This window comes from Netta rufina, assembly GCF_964035555.1.
Source record: "Netta rufina genome assembly, chromosome: 6".
NCBI classification, from domain to species: Eukaryota; Metazoa; Chordata; class Aves; order Anseriformes; family Anatidae; genus Netta; species Netta rufina.
The window spans coordinates 28,964,187-28,980,617 of record NC_140129.1 but is presented as its reverse complement, the minus strand read 5'-3'; the positions used below and the strand labels follow the sequence as shown (position 1 = coordinate 28,980,617).

Below are 16,431 nucleotides of genomic sequence, written 5' to 3'. Positions count from 1 at the left end.
ATAGGCATTCAATCTATGCTCTGTGTGCCTGCTATAAATTGCTCTCAAAGGGATTTTTAATAAGCAGGCTCTTTGATAGCAGTTACTTAAGATGAATAAAGCTGTAGACAGATACTCAAGTAACATCAAGTGCTTTTTTTTCTTTTTTTTTTTCTTCTGGGTATAACAGCCTTTGTTCACAGTAAAGTACTAGCTTTTTCCTTGAACATACTGTTAACACAGTGATGTATTAAAAAGGAAGATGCCTAATTCTGCTCTGGCTTGTACCTGCTACTGTCCCAAGAGGACCATGCTTCAGTTTCTTTCTAAATGGCTGGAGTCTGTGAAGGGCACCCAAATTTGGCTGTTGTCTTTCACCCAGACATTCCACTTCATATGTATGAAATGGGTATTTTTTTCCCATGGTTTCCATTAAAATTTGTAATAACATAATTGGGATGTTTACAATATTTCTCCATTATCACAATGTCAAATAGACCTGTTTGAAACAAATTTTTGTAGCAATAAGATCTCTGTTAGGCATTTGAGTCTTCTAAATTAAGATACTACATTACAAAATGCTAGTTATTATTATAATTTAATACACCTCAATGTGCCAAACTGCTACTTTCTGGAACTTTGGGCAGATTAGCATTTCCTGACTGCATGCCTGACTGAACAAACTACATACCCAGAATAAGCTTATTTTTTCCTTTACTAGGATTTGTTGTTTTTTTTTTTGTCTGAACCACCAGTTATAACTTTGATAATCAGGTATATTGATATTAGGTATTAGTATAAAATCGACTTTAAAAGGGTATTATTTGTTACCCTTCCAGCAAGCAACAAATATTACACTGAGTAGGATTTTCAAAACTGCTCAACAATAGATTATTTGGTGTTCCAATATATTTATTGTTAGTGTCAGAAGTCATTAAAGAGTCTGAAATTAATAATTGTAATGGTAACCACAGTATTAAAACCTAGCACAAACCACACAGTTTTCAAAGGAGTCAAATTTGTTTCCTATAGGGCAGACAGTATGGCAGAGAGGTTAAAATATTTCACTGCTGATCCAAAGACACCAACTGAAGTCTTGATCTGAAATCATTCTTAACTGTGTTGTCTGGGGAGATAAGGGTGCATATTTAGCTCTAATAGACTACAAACTCCTGATTTTCTTTCTGGCTGTGTGGTCTGCCACTTATAATTGAATGTGGCTTGTCTGTTTCCTTTCATTCCAAAGGTAGGAATAACCCTCGCTCAAATGCCTTGGGACTTAATGTAGATATGCTGGGGGGAGGAGTGGATAAATTCAGGCATTAAAAAATATTTGTAAAACATGCAGAGGTAAGTGCTGTTGAATGCATATGCCTGCTTCAGACTGATCAGTGTCTATAATGTTTGTACTCACTAAAACAATCACGTATAAACATGTTTTGTTTTTGTTGCTCTTTGACATGCATAGTCTTTACCTTGGGATTTATGGGAGGTAAGAACTTCATATGGCTTTAATCTCTCATCATGTGTACTGTGCATGTGCCAGTGCCATCTCTTTGTGCATACCAGTTCCATTTCCCTCACTGCTTTTCTTCCATGCATCACCCAAACCAAAGTTGCTCCGTGTAATGCTGAACCCACTTTTGCACCTTCTGTCAAGCCCTGGGAGCAGCCATGTTTGCAAATCAAGTCTGGCGCTGTAACTTAATGCCTCCACCACTAAACCACCCCAGTGCTAACTCACTTACCTTTCCCATGGCATGGTGCTGTGACCTTCTCCCCAGACTTAATCCCACTGTGGCATCATCCTCACCCTCCATCCCCCCAGTGTTTCCTAAACTCTGTGTGTCCTGTTGGTCTTGTGTGTGATGCATAAATGTCTCGGGTGCCCCTGGTCCTTACTACCTGTACCATTGGGTATACATACATGTTTGGGATTTTCTGCAGTGTTTGCTGTTCACTGACCATCACTGTCAGGCTGATGTGAAATAGCCCAGCCTGTGTCTGAGCAAAATGTTAAGAGCAGGCCCAAGACTTGCCTGTCACCTGCCACAATCCCAGCTTTGGAGCTTGTTAGCAAGGGAGACTCTACACACGCTCTGCATCTTGAACCTAAGCTGGACACTCATTTATGCCCTCTAGATATATCAGGCCTGGGAAGGTCTTAGAGTGCTGCAGTTTAGCCCATGTGGGGATACACCAAGCACAGCTGCTTTTGAGCGCCTCTGCACAAACAGCTAGCAGTGTGGACAGAAAACACTTGGTCTGGGCACTCAAGCCTGTGACTTGAGCTGGCTGTAACCCATGGTGTAGACGTAAGCCACGTGTCCTTGGCTTGCACCACGGGATTGAGTCTTGCCAACCTTCCCATTCTCAAAGGCCAGATCAGCATCTAGAGTCAGTGCATAGAAGGAAACAGCTTTACGCTTGCTGAGAGTCTGGCCCAAGGACTCACTGTGGCCAGTGCTTTCCTTCACACGAGCCTGGGTCGTGTTGAAAGATGTTGCCCTTGTGTGCTTTGTCAGCCATCAGTGTTTAACATCTGTCACTTCATTTTATGTGCATTGTCAGTCTGTCTTAAAAAGAAATAAAAGTCTGTGTTTTGGCAAGGAAAGATCTCATCATGCCTTTCAAGTGGACAGGCAGTGCGAGAGGTATGACTGTGTGTGACTGAACTGTGCTTACAGTCAAGTTTGGGGCCATTTCTCCCATTCTGGAAACCCGAAGGACAGTATAACTGGGGAATGGTACTAGACGAGATGCTCTCACCATTCCAGTTCTCACCTTGGCATCCCATACAGTGTTAAAGGGCAGAGCTCCCCATAGCTGGGGAATCCTCCTTTTTGCTCCTCAAGCATTCTGAAGTGTTTTTGCTCTAATGTTGTTCCTAGCTGTTGATGAGAGATTTTGTTGCCTGGGTGCACAGCCCCATATGCTATGGGGTTAACAACTGCATAGAAACTTGGAGAATCTGCTTAGTTCTGCAGACCAGTTAAACTTGCGTCTGGTGTGTGTGATGCTGCTGTTGGCATAAATACAGCTTTCAAACCTGGCAACAGCAGTGAGCAATTGCCCCTCTTCTCCCTGTAGTATCTCACCATGACTGTAAATACTTTTATAGACTTTGGCACACCCACGGGTACATAAAATAGAAAAATAAGTAGCTGACATGGAAATGCCCTTTGAAACCCAGGGAATTAATTGAGGTTTAATTTCTCTGGTTATTAAATACTGTTCTTGCAAATCAGCTGCTCTAAGAAACCCATGGCTAAATGTGAACTCCTTTTCACTTGTCCATATTAAAAATCATGCTTGACCAGATAGAGTTGGGCTGGCATCTGTTCCAGTTTCACTGAATCCATATAGAAAGCAACCTGGGAGCAAATCTAATTAAACAGGAGGAGCCATGGTAGCATTTCATATGCATACGTTTACCTTCGTACTGCCAAAGCTGCTCTGGGAATCATCTGCAGGATGGGAACAGCTCTGCTATGTGTAATACCCTCTGGCAGTATAGGCCTGTGGGCGCAGTGATGGGGGGACATGAGGAAGGAGGTGACAGGAGAGGAAGGCATGTGCTAAATGGCACTGTTGGAACAGCTGAAGGCCATGTGATGGCCTTTTCTTAAATCAAGGTATTTATTTCTTGCTGATTTCTGTTGCTATTAGAAAACCACTTGGAGTCTTGTGTCAGTGTGTGGCTAGTAGCCAGACGGGTGTGGAGTTGAGGGTTACTGTGGCTGGTGCTTTACACAGTGTGTGTCCTCTGGCATGGCCAGGTTAACCCAGGAGGTGTTGGAGTTCCTGACCGGTGCTTTGCATCTGCTCAGGTGTAGGAGCAGAGCCATATCTTGGCTTGCTGTCAGCCCAGATATGATGGAAGAGATGTGGTGAAGGAAGAACATGCTCATGCAAAGCATGGTTTAAAACCTGGTAGATCTGCACATCGTCTTGTTGGGCAGTGTTCTCATCAGGGGAAGAGACGTGGTTGAGGGAGATGTTTGGGATCAGTCCACAGACCGTGTGTCTGGGCTTCAGTCACTGTGGGATGGCTTGGAACATCTGCAGAACCCAGGTTCAACCAAGTTATCTGGGTTCCCAGGGAAAGAGGTGGAAGTTGAGGGTTTCACTGCTCAGTTGAACCTGGACTTACATGCTTCTGTAGGGTTGGCATGATGAGAATTACAACATGAAGAAATCAGGACAATGCCTCGTGCTGAATGTGGTTGTGTTTAGGGGCACGTGTTTACCAAATGTGTGAGGTGTGTAGGCATGCCAAAACTTGTTTATTCACGTGTTAAAAATGGAAGATGTCTGTGTAGCAATCTCTGTTGTGCTGTATAGAGTAGGAATCTTGCGGATTATACAAAGAGGTGCTTGTGATGCCTGATGTAGGGAACAAATATAGATTGCCCGTGAAGACATTCCCTTACTCAACCCCTGAGATTCTTGTCAGGAGTTAGCCCGTATGATGCCTGGCTGGCAGCATTAATGCTACTAGATCTAATTTAATTCCTGTGTTGCTGCAATTTCTGGGAGCGGGAAATGAACCTCTTTAATTTTGAATGAGAACAGAGCTAACCTGACTTTAGGTGAAAGAGACTAAAAGCTTGAAGCTTTGGAAGCGTGCTTCCAGGAGCAGTCTCTGCTAGGCAGTGGTTTGTAGATGATGCTGAATGTTTCTCCCTGGTGGCGGTAGCTTTTGTGTGCTAGACTCTCCCCTCCCCACCATGCAGACACTGTGCAGGATAGTCACAGCAAATTCTTACAAACAGAATCCAAGTTCATGACTCTTTGGGCCTTCTCAAAACCTAGTTGGATAAAAAAAGGTCACGTTCTTCAGTTGTTTGATTCAATGATAATGTTATAAGGATGCTGGGTCCAGATGAAGCTGCAGATCTGGACACGTCATTAGCACACACTTCTATTACTGGGAGCATGCAAAGGCTTAAATATTCCGTGATTGTTGATCCTTGGAAATAGTGTATGGCACGTAAGCAGAGCCATGTATTCACATACAAGTGGAAACCTAGATGTAGTACAGATACTGTGCATGTATGTGTGAGTAGGTCTGTAAGTTAGGCCCTGAAAAGGAGGAGGCGTACAGGTTTTGCAGGTTGCATTGATTTCTTCTGGAGCATCACCTGCTGTGTGGCTGGAGGGAGGGAATGCAGGCTTTGCTGCGGTTCCACTAGGCTGCAGAGAACTGAGGAGACATGGTGAGAACCTGAAGTTCCTCACACATTTGTCAGCAGATGGCAGCAGTCAACCGTGTAGAGCACTTGGACAGAGTGAGCTGTGGTTTCTGCACACACACACGTAGCTGTAATGAGTGTAACTCTCCACCTGGATGGCTTTTGTATTGCAGCCCGCAGAAGCAGCCCATGCAGGAGCTGAAGCAGCTGGATCTGAAGCAGCAGCTGGAGCTGAAGCATCTAAAACCGAAGCTGATTCAGGATCGGTAAGCCTCAAGATAAAGCCCCTTTATGTCCCATCATGTCCTTTTGTTGTACAGCAGACATGTGGGACGTTGGGCTGACAAAAGACGTGTGTGATGGCTTGGGAAAACACATCCCTGCCACTGCAGCACCTACAGTGGTCTTACTCAGAGGCCAGAGGTAGCTGTTGTGTTTTCCCTGTGTAATACTTAGGGAGAAGCTCAGTGGGAAGATCCCCAAAAAAACCTGTCTCTTCACCCATGCCATGAAGCCAGCCCATGACCTGTGCTGTGTTAAGCTTGTGTTTTCTGCCTGGCTCCTTCTTGCCCACCAGTTACTTTTTCTTTTGTGGGCTCTGCCTATAACCCCTGACTAGCCAGGTTTCCTCTCTTCTTCTGACACTATCAGTGTTCTTAGGGGCTGGAGTAGATCCCATCTCGTGGTTGCTTGGTTCCTATGGACTGTCACATGTGAGTCGTCAGTTCTCCATGGGCTTTACAAGGACTGCAGTAAATGGAAAATGGTAGCCAGCGTGGTCCCAGAAAAATGCTCTGAATCCTGCCTTAAGCACAGGAGGGCAGTGGTCACCTCTCCTGCCCTCTCACTGCTTCCTTTGCTGTCCTTTGGGTTGCTTTCATCACTGCCTAGTGTGCTGGGAAAATCCACTGAATCCTTGGATAGTGTTGGGAGACCCAAATAGGTTATGGTTTTGATGTGTATCCTCCAGGGTGGGTCTAGGAGCTGCCATTTGGGATTTTCCTTTCTCAGTGATGTTTTTCCTTTCCTGGCTGCTGCCTTTCAGACCTCTCTGCCTGCTGTTGTTGTGGAAACTTTCCCTGCTACTGTCAATGGCACCGTGGAAGGAGGAGCTTCCTCTGAAAGAGCTGACATGCCCCCAGGATTTCTGTTCAAGGTGAGTGCATGCTGGTGGGACACTGAGTCTCTGACAATTGTTCTTGTAACAAGTTAACTACTTTCACTCAGCATGGCCATGGGCTATGTCACATTGAAGGGCCTTGGTAGCAAGACAGCACAGATGCATCATGTCCTGAACGTGAGATATGGCACTCTCCTCTTTTGTTTGCCTAACCTGCTACAGGAGTTCTTTTCTTCTGCTTAGTTACGTCCCTGTACTGCTTTTTCAGGGAAATCTGCTGAAAGCAGGAGGGTTGCAAAACTTTGAGGAACCATAGGAGACTCATCAAATTCAGACAGGTTACAGGCAGCACTGTAGACTGTAGCAGTTGAAGCAGAGGGTTGTGGCTTGAAGTAGAAAGGTGTAATACAGATGTTGATAGGAGATAAGACGAGTACAAAAAAAAAAAAACACATGACAAAATACAAAAATACAATCACTTGAAGATTTGAACTGATGCTCTTACCTATGTTTCCTCTCCCTGCTGAGGTGGGAGGCTATAATCACTAATACTCTTGAAGTCCAGCTGCAAAAATAATACAGGACACCATTTGAGTGAATACAGACTTTCTGTCATGTGAGTCTTCAGGGCTGTGTTAACAAGCATGTGGCTCTCCTCTCCTTTCTCTGCAGGTCCAGGCCATGCATGATTACACAGCCACTGACAGTGACGAGCTGCAGCTGAAGGCCGGAGACGTGGTACTTGTGATTCCATTTGAGAACCCTGAGGAGCAGGTGAGCAGAGAAGACAGGGTGTGTGCCTGGGCTGGGGTGAGCCAAAGGGATTTCTGGAGCTGCTTCTTCCTCCACTAACAGCCTGCTGGCTGGGTGCAGAGCCATCAGTTTGTGGCTGGGAGCTGGCTGGAGAGCCGGTTGTCCTTGTCCTTGTCCTTGCTTCCCGCAACAGAGGAGGACTCTGCTTGTGAATCAAAAGTGGAGACCTTATTCTGCATATAGCATGTGAAGTAGCTGTGGCTTTCTGCCCTTAGAAGGGCATTTGAGTCAAGGCAATGGCTTTCTTGATCAGGAACCCTACAGAGCCCATACCTAGCTCCTAATCTTGATGAACATTTTCTGTGACTACTGCAGTGCAGACTGTGGCGTTGGCCCAGAGCTGACCACAGCCTGTGATGATGTTTTTCTCCCCTTTTAAGAAATGCTGAGGCTCTGAGAAAGAAGCTTGCTTAGGGTCGGTGTGCTACACTTCGGCATAGCAATGCCTATTTCTAAAAGATTGTGTTTGGTCAGGAGATGGCAGCAGAGCCAAAGATGTGAGCAGGATTCCCAGCTCCACGGAACACTTCCCCTGTCCATCTTCAACATGAATTTAACTGGCAGTGTTTTTCTTTAATCTCAGTTATTTCTGAAAGCCTTGAGTAAATCCTCCTCACTTGCTATGTTTGAGGGCTTCCAGCTGATAGAGACTGCTGCAGCTTTACTATTTTGCCTGAGAGAGGTGGTGATTGTGTAACATTCATTCTCAAGTCTCTGGGTTTTTGTTTGGAAAAGGAAGGGAATTCTCCAAATTGATTCAGAAGTCACTAGCTCTTTGATTTTGGCCAAGTCCAGACAAAATCTGGATTCCACAAGGGGTGTGAAGGGAAGGTGTCATGCACTGGCCACAGGACATGTGGATCCTCTGTGGCTCAGCTGTTGCCTTTGTGAACTATGGGGTCAGATCTTGCTGCTGCTTGTGAAATGGGAGCTGTAATATGCCGGCAGTTCCCACAGAGCTGATGCTCTGGGCAGAAGGGTTGTATGGGGAAGAAGCAGTGATTCTTTCTGAAGACAACTCTTCACTGGGTGGGACTGCCCTGCATAAGCATTTGTGAGCATTTCCTTCTCAGAAAGCTTTCTGGACAGGAAATGAGGGGCAGCTCCCTTTCAGTGGTAGGAGATGGCGTTTGTGGAGTGGAGTTTTTCAATGCCCTATGTTTGCACTCTAGCTGGATGTGGGTGCAACAGCCATGAACTCGAGACTCTCCAAGCTGCAGAGGGTGAGCTCTGAGTGTTGCTAACATGATGCTGTAGCTGCACTGAAGCCCTCTAACCCTCCTACAGTGTACTGTGTGCTACAGCTCATTTCCCTAACCCTGACCAAACCCAGCCAGACAGCGTTGGCTGTTAACATGTGCATGAACTGTGCACGTGAGTGGAGGAAGCTTAGGATAATAGGCTGTGATCTGGGTCTCTGTCTTGCAGCTTAGGTGTCGGTGTTCATCAGGCAGGCTGGGATTTATTTCGTCTTGATAGAAGGAATTAAAGGCAGCAGTGCTTCTAAGCTGGCACTTCAAGTGACGTTGTTCAAAACAGGCAGGGGTCAGTCTGGGTCCTGGTGCCTGATCCCTCCAGCTGAGGAGACCCTTGGTAGCAGGATGCCGTGGGAGTGATGCATGCTGTATGGCACAGATGCTACATGCAAATGGATGAGCTTTTGTGCTTGTTGTGCTGTTAGCTGGAAGATGCCTTCCAGGCACTTGCGCCCAGCACCTGCCACCTAGTTGTTTGTCTTCCTGATATATGGCATGTCAGTCCTTCTGCAGCCCCTGCAACTGGCTGCTGCAGATGGGCTCCTGTCTCACGCCATTCCCATGCCATCCCCGAATGTTCAACTCTGAGGCAGCAGCAAGGGCTGGCTGAGCCTCAGGCACCCAGTGCAACCTGCATGGAGCAGGGAGCTCGGTACAGTGGCTGGTCTGAGCTGCTGCCATGTGAAATGCACAGAAAACAGGACGAGGGCAGAAGCTATAAAATGGCAGTGGAAAGCCATGCATGCCCCGTGGATCTTCCCTGGTGTGAGGGCTGCTTCACTCCTGCACCGTGCAGGTATGTTTTTAAAGAATACCTTTCAAGGGAGGCAGTGCTTGTCCTTGGGTAAATTCACAGGTAACTCCTGCCAGTTCCACGAAAGAAGTGTAAGAACAACTGTTTGAGCTGCGCACATGCATGCCCTGTATCTCCACGGCTTAGAGCATCTGGTTTCCTGAGCGTTTCTGCCCTGGCAAGTTATGTAGCTAAATGGTGTTGATGTATCTCTAAATGAGTCTGGTGTATACTTCGCTCAGAGGAGCAGATGCAGAGCAAGCTGTTAAGCTTGGAGGCGGTGGTCCCCCATGCAGCTCCATTGCCTCGTGCTGCATTCCTGCCCCACAGGCTGCCCTCCTGCAAAAGGCAGACATGAATGGGCACTTGAAAGCTGCAGGGGTGGCATTGTGGAATCTGCAAGCTCCTAGGCATGCAGACAACAGGGCAGCCACACACCTGAGCTACAAACAGTGCAGCCTTCCTACCTTGAATATCTCGTTTCCCTCCTGAGTAGGAATCTTGGTGCTGGGCACACTGCAGAGAGCAGGGAGATTGTGGGAAGTCCTGGCTCTCCTCCTGAGCAAGTCCTACTGGGCAGGGCTCCCTTTGCCTCACTCAGTGAAAATTGATCCCTGCTTATGGATCTGGGGGATTAGCACCAGAACAAGGGTGAGCACTCCCAGGGAACAATTTGTCCTTTCCAAAGACCCATGCCCAAGATGGATGGGATGAATTGCCCTGTGGAGGTGCCCATCTCTTTTCTGGTGATGGAGAATGCCACCACTGCCACCCAGCACAAGAAGGACACGGGAGTATTAGAACAGTTCCAGAGAAGGGCCACAAAGATGGTCAAGGGGCTGGAGCACCTCTCCTACGAAGACAGGCTGAGGGAGCTGGGGTTGTTCAGCCTGGAGAAGCAAAGGCTTCTAGGAGACCTTATAATGGCCTTCCAATACCTAAAGGGGGCCTACAGGAAAGCTGAGGAGGGACTCTCGGCCAGGGAGTGTAGTGATAAGACAAGGGGTGATGGTTTTAAACTAAAAAAGGGTAGATTTAGATTAGATATTGGAAAAAAATTCTTTACTCTGCAGTGGTGAGGCACTGGACCAGGTTGCCCAGAGAAGCTGTGGATGCCCCATCCCTGGAGGTGTTCAAGGCCAGGCTGGATGGGGCTTTAAGCAACCTGGTTTGGTGGGAGGTGTCCCTGCCCATGGAAGGGGGGTGGAATTAGATGGTCTTTAAGGTCCCTTCCAGCCCAAACTATTCCATGATTCTATTTAGATAGTAAAAAGTAGGGCAGGTGATTCCCATCCCATTGCCCCACAGAACTGGGGCACCCTGCTTTACTGGGTATAAATTATGACGTTTCTATTGCACTTGCTGATTGTTTACAACATTTCACTGCCTCCAGACACTGGGTCAGATGAGTTTTGGTATTGACTCTGGTGGGGAAGTGGCCTTCTCTCTTTTTAAAGAAAACAATATCATTCTTCTCCTTTTCCCCCATCCTCTACCTGGATCGTCTCCAAGCCAGCTATGAGCATGGCTTTGACGTGCCTTGACATCTCCTTGGCCTGCACTCTTTGAAAAATCCCCACTCTTGTTTATTCCTCAGTGCCTGATCTCTGTTTTTTCCTCTAGGACGAAGGATGGCTGATGGGTGTGAAGGAGTCTGACTGGATCCAGCATAAGGAACTGGACCAATGCCGAGGGGTTTTCCCTGAGAATTTCACAGAGCGGGTGCAGTGAAAGCCCAAGCCCACCGGACACATTTCTGCTGGAAGAAAAAGCAAATTTTCTGGTAGAGAATTGAAAAAGAGCAGCAAAATGAAAAGAAGAGAATTTTAACGGAACAGAAGCCTGAAAAAATTGTCAACTTAAAGGGTGTGTGCTTTTCAAAGGGCAAGGTTTCAGAAGTAAATCGCAATTCAAAGCATTATCAATATGTATGAATACTACTACTACTAAGGCAAATCAATTACCTTCTTCCCCCTTTGGTTTAACAGCATTAGGATTCAGAGGACTGACACAGAAGCAGCTCAGTGTGGTTCTGTAAATACTGCATTGGCTGAATTGGTGAGATGTCAGTCTGATCCCTGGAAAGCAGCATTTGTCTAAAAAGAGAGTAGAAGCTGCATTTGCTCTTGGGTGGGTTCATCTGTTTTGTCTTGAAGGTGGCTTGCATGGCAACCATAAAAATTCAGCCTTCCCCACGTGTTCAACCTACAGTAGGCCAAACTTTCTGTTAATGCTGTTGAAAAAAAAATATTTAGTGTATAGTGTTCACCAATACAATGTATGTGTGTGTGCGTGTGCATTTATTTTATTCCTTTAAAACAGTGTTACACAAACTGATTTTATACAAGTAAAGACAGAAGAAACTACACAGTAAGGGCATGGAGGTGAAATGTGTGAAGCTGTGCTCAGTCCAAAGTTCTTTCAAATGCAAGCACCTACGTTCTCACGGTAGTGTATTGGCCTGGAAAAAGCTAAGGAAAATGAAAAAAATAAATAAACAAGACAAAATGAGCAGATGGCATTTTAGATGACTCTGAAATTTAGGAAAGGGAATCTCCTGCCTCCCAAACCCTGTAGGCAGTTTCAGAAAAGCTTAGATTCACATAGATGGAAGATAGCTATCAAATCTGTCTGGTTAGAAAATGTGCTTTTAAAGAAAGACAAGGGAAGAAAACTTTTCTTCTGAAAGAATGTCTAAGAAAAAACACTGAGAAAAAAACAATTTGCTGTCTGTGTTTTTAATTGGCTTTTTTTTTTTTTTTTGTGGAATAATATTTCTTATTTTCCTTTGAAGACTTCTGTAAGTGAAATACTGTTAGATCAGCTTTCTCCAGTGCTGTGCTGGTGATCAAGTTAACCTCTAAGAAAACTGGACTCTTAAAGTACTTGTTTAAAACCGCTGCATGACTTCTCGATGTTTTAATGCATTAGAAGAGGAAGGAAGAATATCAAAGTGTCAGTGTCAAGAAGATACCGCGCAGTCTAATACTGATGCTGAGACCTTTCCTAGACCTTTCCTTTGCTCCTGTTTGTTTTGTTTTGTTGTTGTTGTTGTTGTTTTTTTGTTTTTTTTTTTTTTAAGTTTAAACAAGCAGATGACAAAGCTGTTTCAAAGCGCGTATTACAGTTGTTAAAATAAGCCGGTCTGACCCTCCAAGACTCTGTGAAGTCCCGCAAAGGTACTTTAAACTTTACTTGAATACTGATGCAGCTGGCAAGCAGGTCAGGCTATTATTATTTTTTTAATGGCTTCCCACCCTTTACCCCATGATCTTTTTTTGCCTTGAAGGGATTTTTAACAGTGAGGTTACCTCCTGCTGTAAAGGGACAGGATCACTCTCGGAAATAATCTTCCTATATCTGTTAGGAGCTGGCTTTCATCAAAGAAGCATGGAATGCTGACACACACTACTAAAAATCCCACCTTTTCTGATCTTCTTTGATTGCTTGTATGACAACAGAAAAAAAAAACATAGTAGGGCAAATGTGGATTTTTTTATTTTTATTTTTTAATTTTAGTTGAGAGGGAAGGGTCAGATTTTGATCAAAAGTATATTTTTGTAAATGCAGAAAGTGCTGGAGTTCCTCCAGCTTTCATCTTGGAAGAAGACCTGTGTTAGGTATTTACAGCAATGTAACAAGTGTCAAAATCTGTCCTGTATACCCCTTCCTCCCCCCACTTTTTTTTTTTTTTTTTAATAAACTTGCAGGAATTTGTATTGTACATCACTGTTAAAAACCCCAATAGTATTTAGGAGTAATTGCTCACAGTACAGAAGGACTGGACTCCGCACATTATAGTATGGTGAGCCATTGCTTTAGAATACTGCCCTGTTAGATTGCTTTTTTTTTTTTTTTCACCAGGGTTGTCTTTATTATTACTTTTTCTTTCCAAAATATCTATTTTTATGCGTTTGTGACTCCCATTACTCCTTTTAAAGAATATTCATAGAAAAATATGCATTTAAATATACATAGAAATATATATATATTAAAAAGCGGGTTGAATCCAATTAACATAATGCTGTCAGCTTAAAATGTTTATTTTTATGCAAAACCTGTGGATTATTGTTTTTTAAAAAAAGACAAGATTCTAAGTACCAGAGCTGTGATTTTTTTGTCTTGCAAGTAATTGTTCTAGAACATTTAGAAAGCTGTGCTGATACCTAATTTATTGTTTGTTGTTGTTTTTTTTTCGTTGTTGTTGTTTTTTTTTTTTTTTTCCTATTGTTGATGATGTCTTCTGCTGTGTTTAAACCAGATGACTGTCCCAACAGAAATCCTTGTAAGGCCTTTTCATTTAATTGAGCTTGCAAAGCAACTATCCAGTACTGTATTATCCCTGCAGAAGTGGTAACGCTCTGCAAAAAAGGGATGTTGTTTTCAGGTCACATGGTTGATGCTCAAATATTGCTAGTGGGGTTGATGTTGCATCTTTCTCCATTTGCTTCCCCCTAACGCCAAAATCCCAGCCCCCAAAAGCCCTTGCTTAGAGCAGGTAGCTTGGGTAACCTAGATGTTGCATTGCTTGCAAATTGGTGCACATCACATCACAGATTCTAAAAATGCAGGATCGGGCCTGCACTGTGTAAATTGCCTTACGTGAGAGTAGGATGGCATGGCAGGAAGCTTGTAGATGGCAGTGTTCTTTGGAGCCAGGATGTCTCTTATCTCCTGGATTATGTTCAGCCCATAACAGGCACAACTCCTCTGATTTTCAGTATTTTTTCATCTACTAAATACCTCGATTCTGGTTGGTATTACCTGGTGAAATAAAATTCCCATTTTCTTTGGCTTAGGACTGATTCAAATAGAAATAGGGGCAGTAAACTCCAAGTAGGCTGTGCCCACTGTTTTTTCAGTTTGCAGGCTGAACTGAAAAACCTGGGGAAAAAAAGCTGTAAGGGTAACCTGAAGTTGTAAGGGTGACCTTGAGACAATTTTTTTTTTTTTCATTTTGTCAGTGAAATTAAAAAAGGAAAAATCAAAACATAAACCAATACTTTCAAACAAAAATGAAGCATTTCATTTTTAGGGTTGCTTTTTCACTTTTTTAAAACCATTATGACTTGGGCTATAAAAAGTTGCTTTGAAGCGCAAATGTGAAACCCGTTCTGCAAATGCTGAAAGAAAATGTTTTATCGTTAATAGTCTTTTTGCCTTTGCCTTTTTTTCTTAGTCTGATGAATAGTTTCAGTTAACCCCAAACTGCATTTTTTGGTGAATCCATTATCCATTGAAGAGAACCCAAAGAAGCCTGTTTTGCCCGGTTCTGCTCCACTGACAGGTACACTGGACGCATTTCAAGGATTACCTGGTATCTAAAACCAGCAAACCTGCTGTTTCCCCATATTCTAGTGGATTGTTTTACTGGGTGAACAATAAAAGCATCTCTCAGCCCTTGCTATTGACTGGTTTTTAGCCTGACTTAGACATTCGTTATCAATCTCAGTTTGGTCATGGATTTATGGCTGTAGATATGACACTTCTCCTATTTGAGCCTAATCCCATTGTGCAGCAAGAATTATCATTTGCCCAAGTGATGAGAGAAATAAGGCATTGTTCTTTCTCCCTTTTTATCTTTGTCTTAGCAATGTCAGTAATAAATCTTTACTAGGTGGAGTCAGGGAAAGAGGTCCCAGGGTGAAGATGAATGCGCTGTTCCAGACTCCCTCCTGCTCTGTTTCTTTCCACGGGCAGTCCTCAGCTGTCTGCTTTTGCCACCTTTGCACTTCTTGGCTGTGGAGGTCATGAAGCAAAAGGGATTGTGCAGGCTTCATTCCAGGTGTGCAGAGTTAGTCCAGCTTTGTGATCTGTTTGCCACACTTTGTGGAACCACTGGCTCTGTGTTCGCCAGTTGTAGTAGCAGGACCCTGTCCTGTTGTGCTATCCAAAGACCATACCCAAGGCAAACAGCCCCAAGTCAGAGGGGTCTTTTATAGCCTGGAGCAGGTTGTAAGAGCTTCATATTCTCCCTGGAATCAGGGTGTTAGCTCAGTTTAGTTTTTCATCAGCCTTTTGAAAGGAAAAGGCCCAAGGCATTTATCTTCCGCTCCCTTAGCGTGGCTGTTGGCCCCACTCAGAGTATGACCTTGAGGTGCAGTTGCCAGAGATACTACAAAAGAGGTGAGAGCAAAAATCCCACAAATAGTGGGGTGCCTAAGGTCCTCTTGACTTCAGAAGTCTGTGTCTTTCAGACTGCTTCCCAACCTCTTCTGTGCTCTTTGAGGTTGACGTTAACATAGGGCACCCTCAACCAGCTTGAAGCTAGAAGATGCACAGACTTCAGCAAATCCTGCATAGTGCAGCTTGATAATGCTGATAGCAGGAAAACAAGCAAAAGCTTTTCTTCTCTGGGCTGCCAAAGGAAGCTGTTTCATGCCACATAGGTACCATCACAGCTAGTGCTGTTGCAGGCACCTCTGCTTGCATGCTCTTGGACATTTCTGAGTAGCAAACTGCTGACAGAGAAGGGTGCTGGGCTGTGTCACCAGCCCGTGTAAGCTGGCACAGCTGCTGGCACATGGAGGCTGAGAATTAGAAGGCCACTTCAGAAATTGTATTTATGAAACTAAGTGGAGAAAAACTACAGCTGTTAAGACTGATCTGTATGAGTTTGTATTTTGATGTGTCTTCTGGCTATAATTCCTTCACTTGTTTTTTACAGTGTATTCTGCTGTTCCTGTCTCTAGTCTGCATTTCACCTAGATGCTCCCTACATGAAACCTGCCAGATGCAGGTCTGGGCTTATTGCTTCTCTTTAACTGAATCAAATTGCAACGACTTTGGCAATGTGCTGGCAATCTCTTTTCCTTCTGTTAATTCAGTGTCTGGGTTTAACCACCATGATGTGAGAAATGTTTGGATTTTGGGTGTTGGTTTTTTTTTTTTTTTATTATTTTAATTATTTTAATTCTTGTTTTGTTTAAACAACGCTGAACGACTCCCATTGTATTCAGAGCTGTGATGCCCAGTTCCAGTGACAAGTACTAGATGGATTTGTCCCATTCTGTTTCTTGGCAATGTTCAGAAATACAATTTGTGTCATCCTAAGTCCTGTGTCAGTTTCTCTCTCTCTATTTTCCCCACCTGAAAACCTCAGAACAATTCAGGACTTCTTTCTCCTGAAAGAGGTGAGTAACCTCAAAGAGCTGGGTTTGGCCACTTGCTATTGATGCTGGGAGTTTGTACAAACACGTGGGGTGGAAAGGGTGCTGCTGGTCCTCCCCTGAAGGAGTTCAACAGCAGAAGAAACTGCTCCAGCAGCAATCTGTT

At 44.3% G+C, this 16,431-nt stretch overlaps 1 protein-coding gene across 4 annotated transcripts in view; it reads left to right on the top strand.

Annotated features, from left to right (window-relative positions):
- Positions 1 to 16,209, top strand: part of BIN1 (bridging integrator 1) — a 91,646-nt gene extending 75,437 nt beyond the window's left edge. For 2 of the 4 annotated variants that reach the window (XM_084289272.1, XM_084289271.1), the window contains exons 12-16: positions 5,348 to 5,440; positions 6,220 to 6,330; positions 6,967 to 7,068; positions 8,280 to 8,330; positions 10,780 to 16,209. In XM_084289272.1, coding sequence (XP_084145398.1) covers positions 5,348 to 5,440; positions 6,220 to 6,330; positions 6,967 to 7,068; positions 8,280 to 8,330; positions 10,780 to 10,887 — 465 coding nt within the window. In that variant the 3' untranslated portion in view covers positions 10,888 to 16,209. The remainder of the gene's footprint in view (positions 1 to 5,347; positions 5,441 to 6,219; positions 6,331 to 6,966; positions 7,069 to 8,279; positions 8,331 to 10,779) is intronic. The other 2 variants (XM_084289274.1, XM_084289273.1) reach the window with 1 other exon arrangement.
- Positions 16,210 to 16,431: the final 222 nt, after the last annotated feature.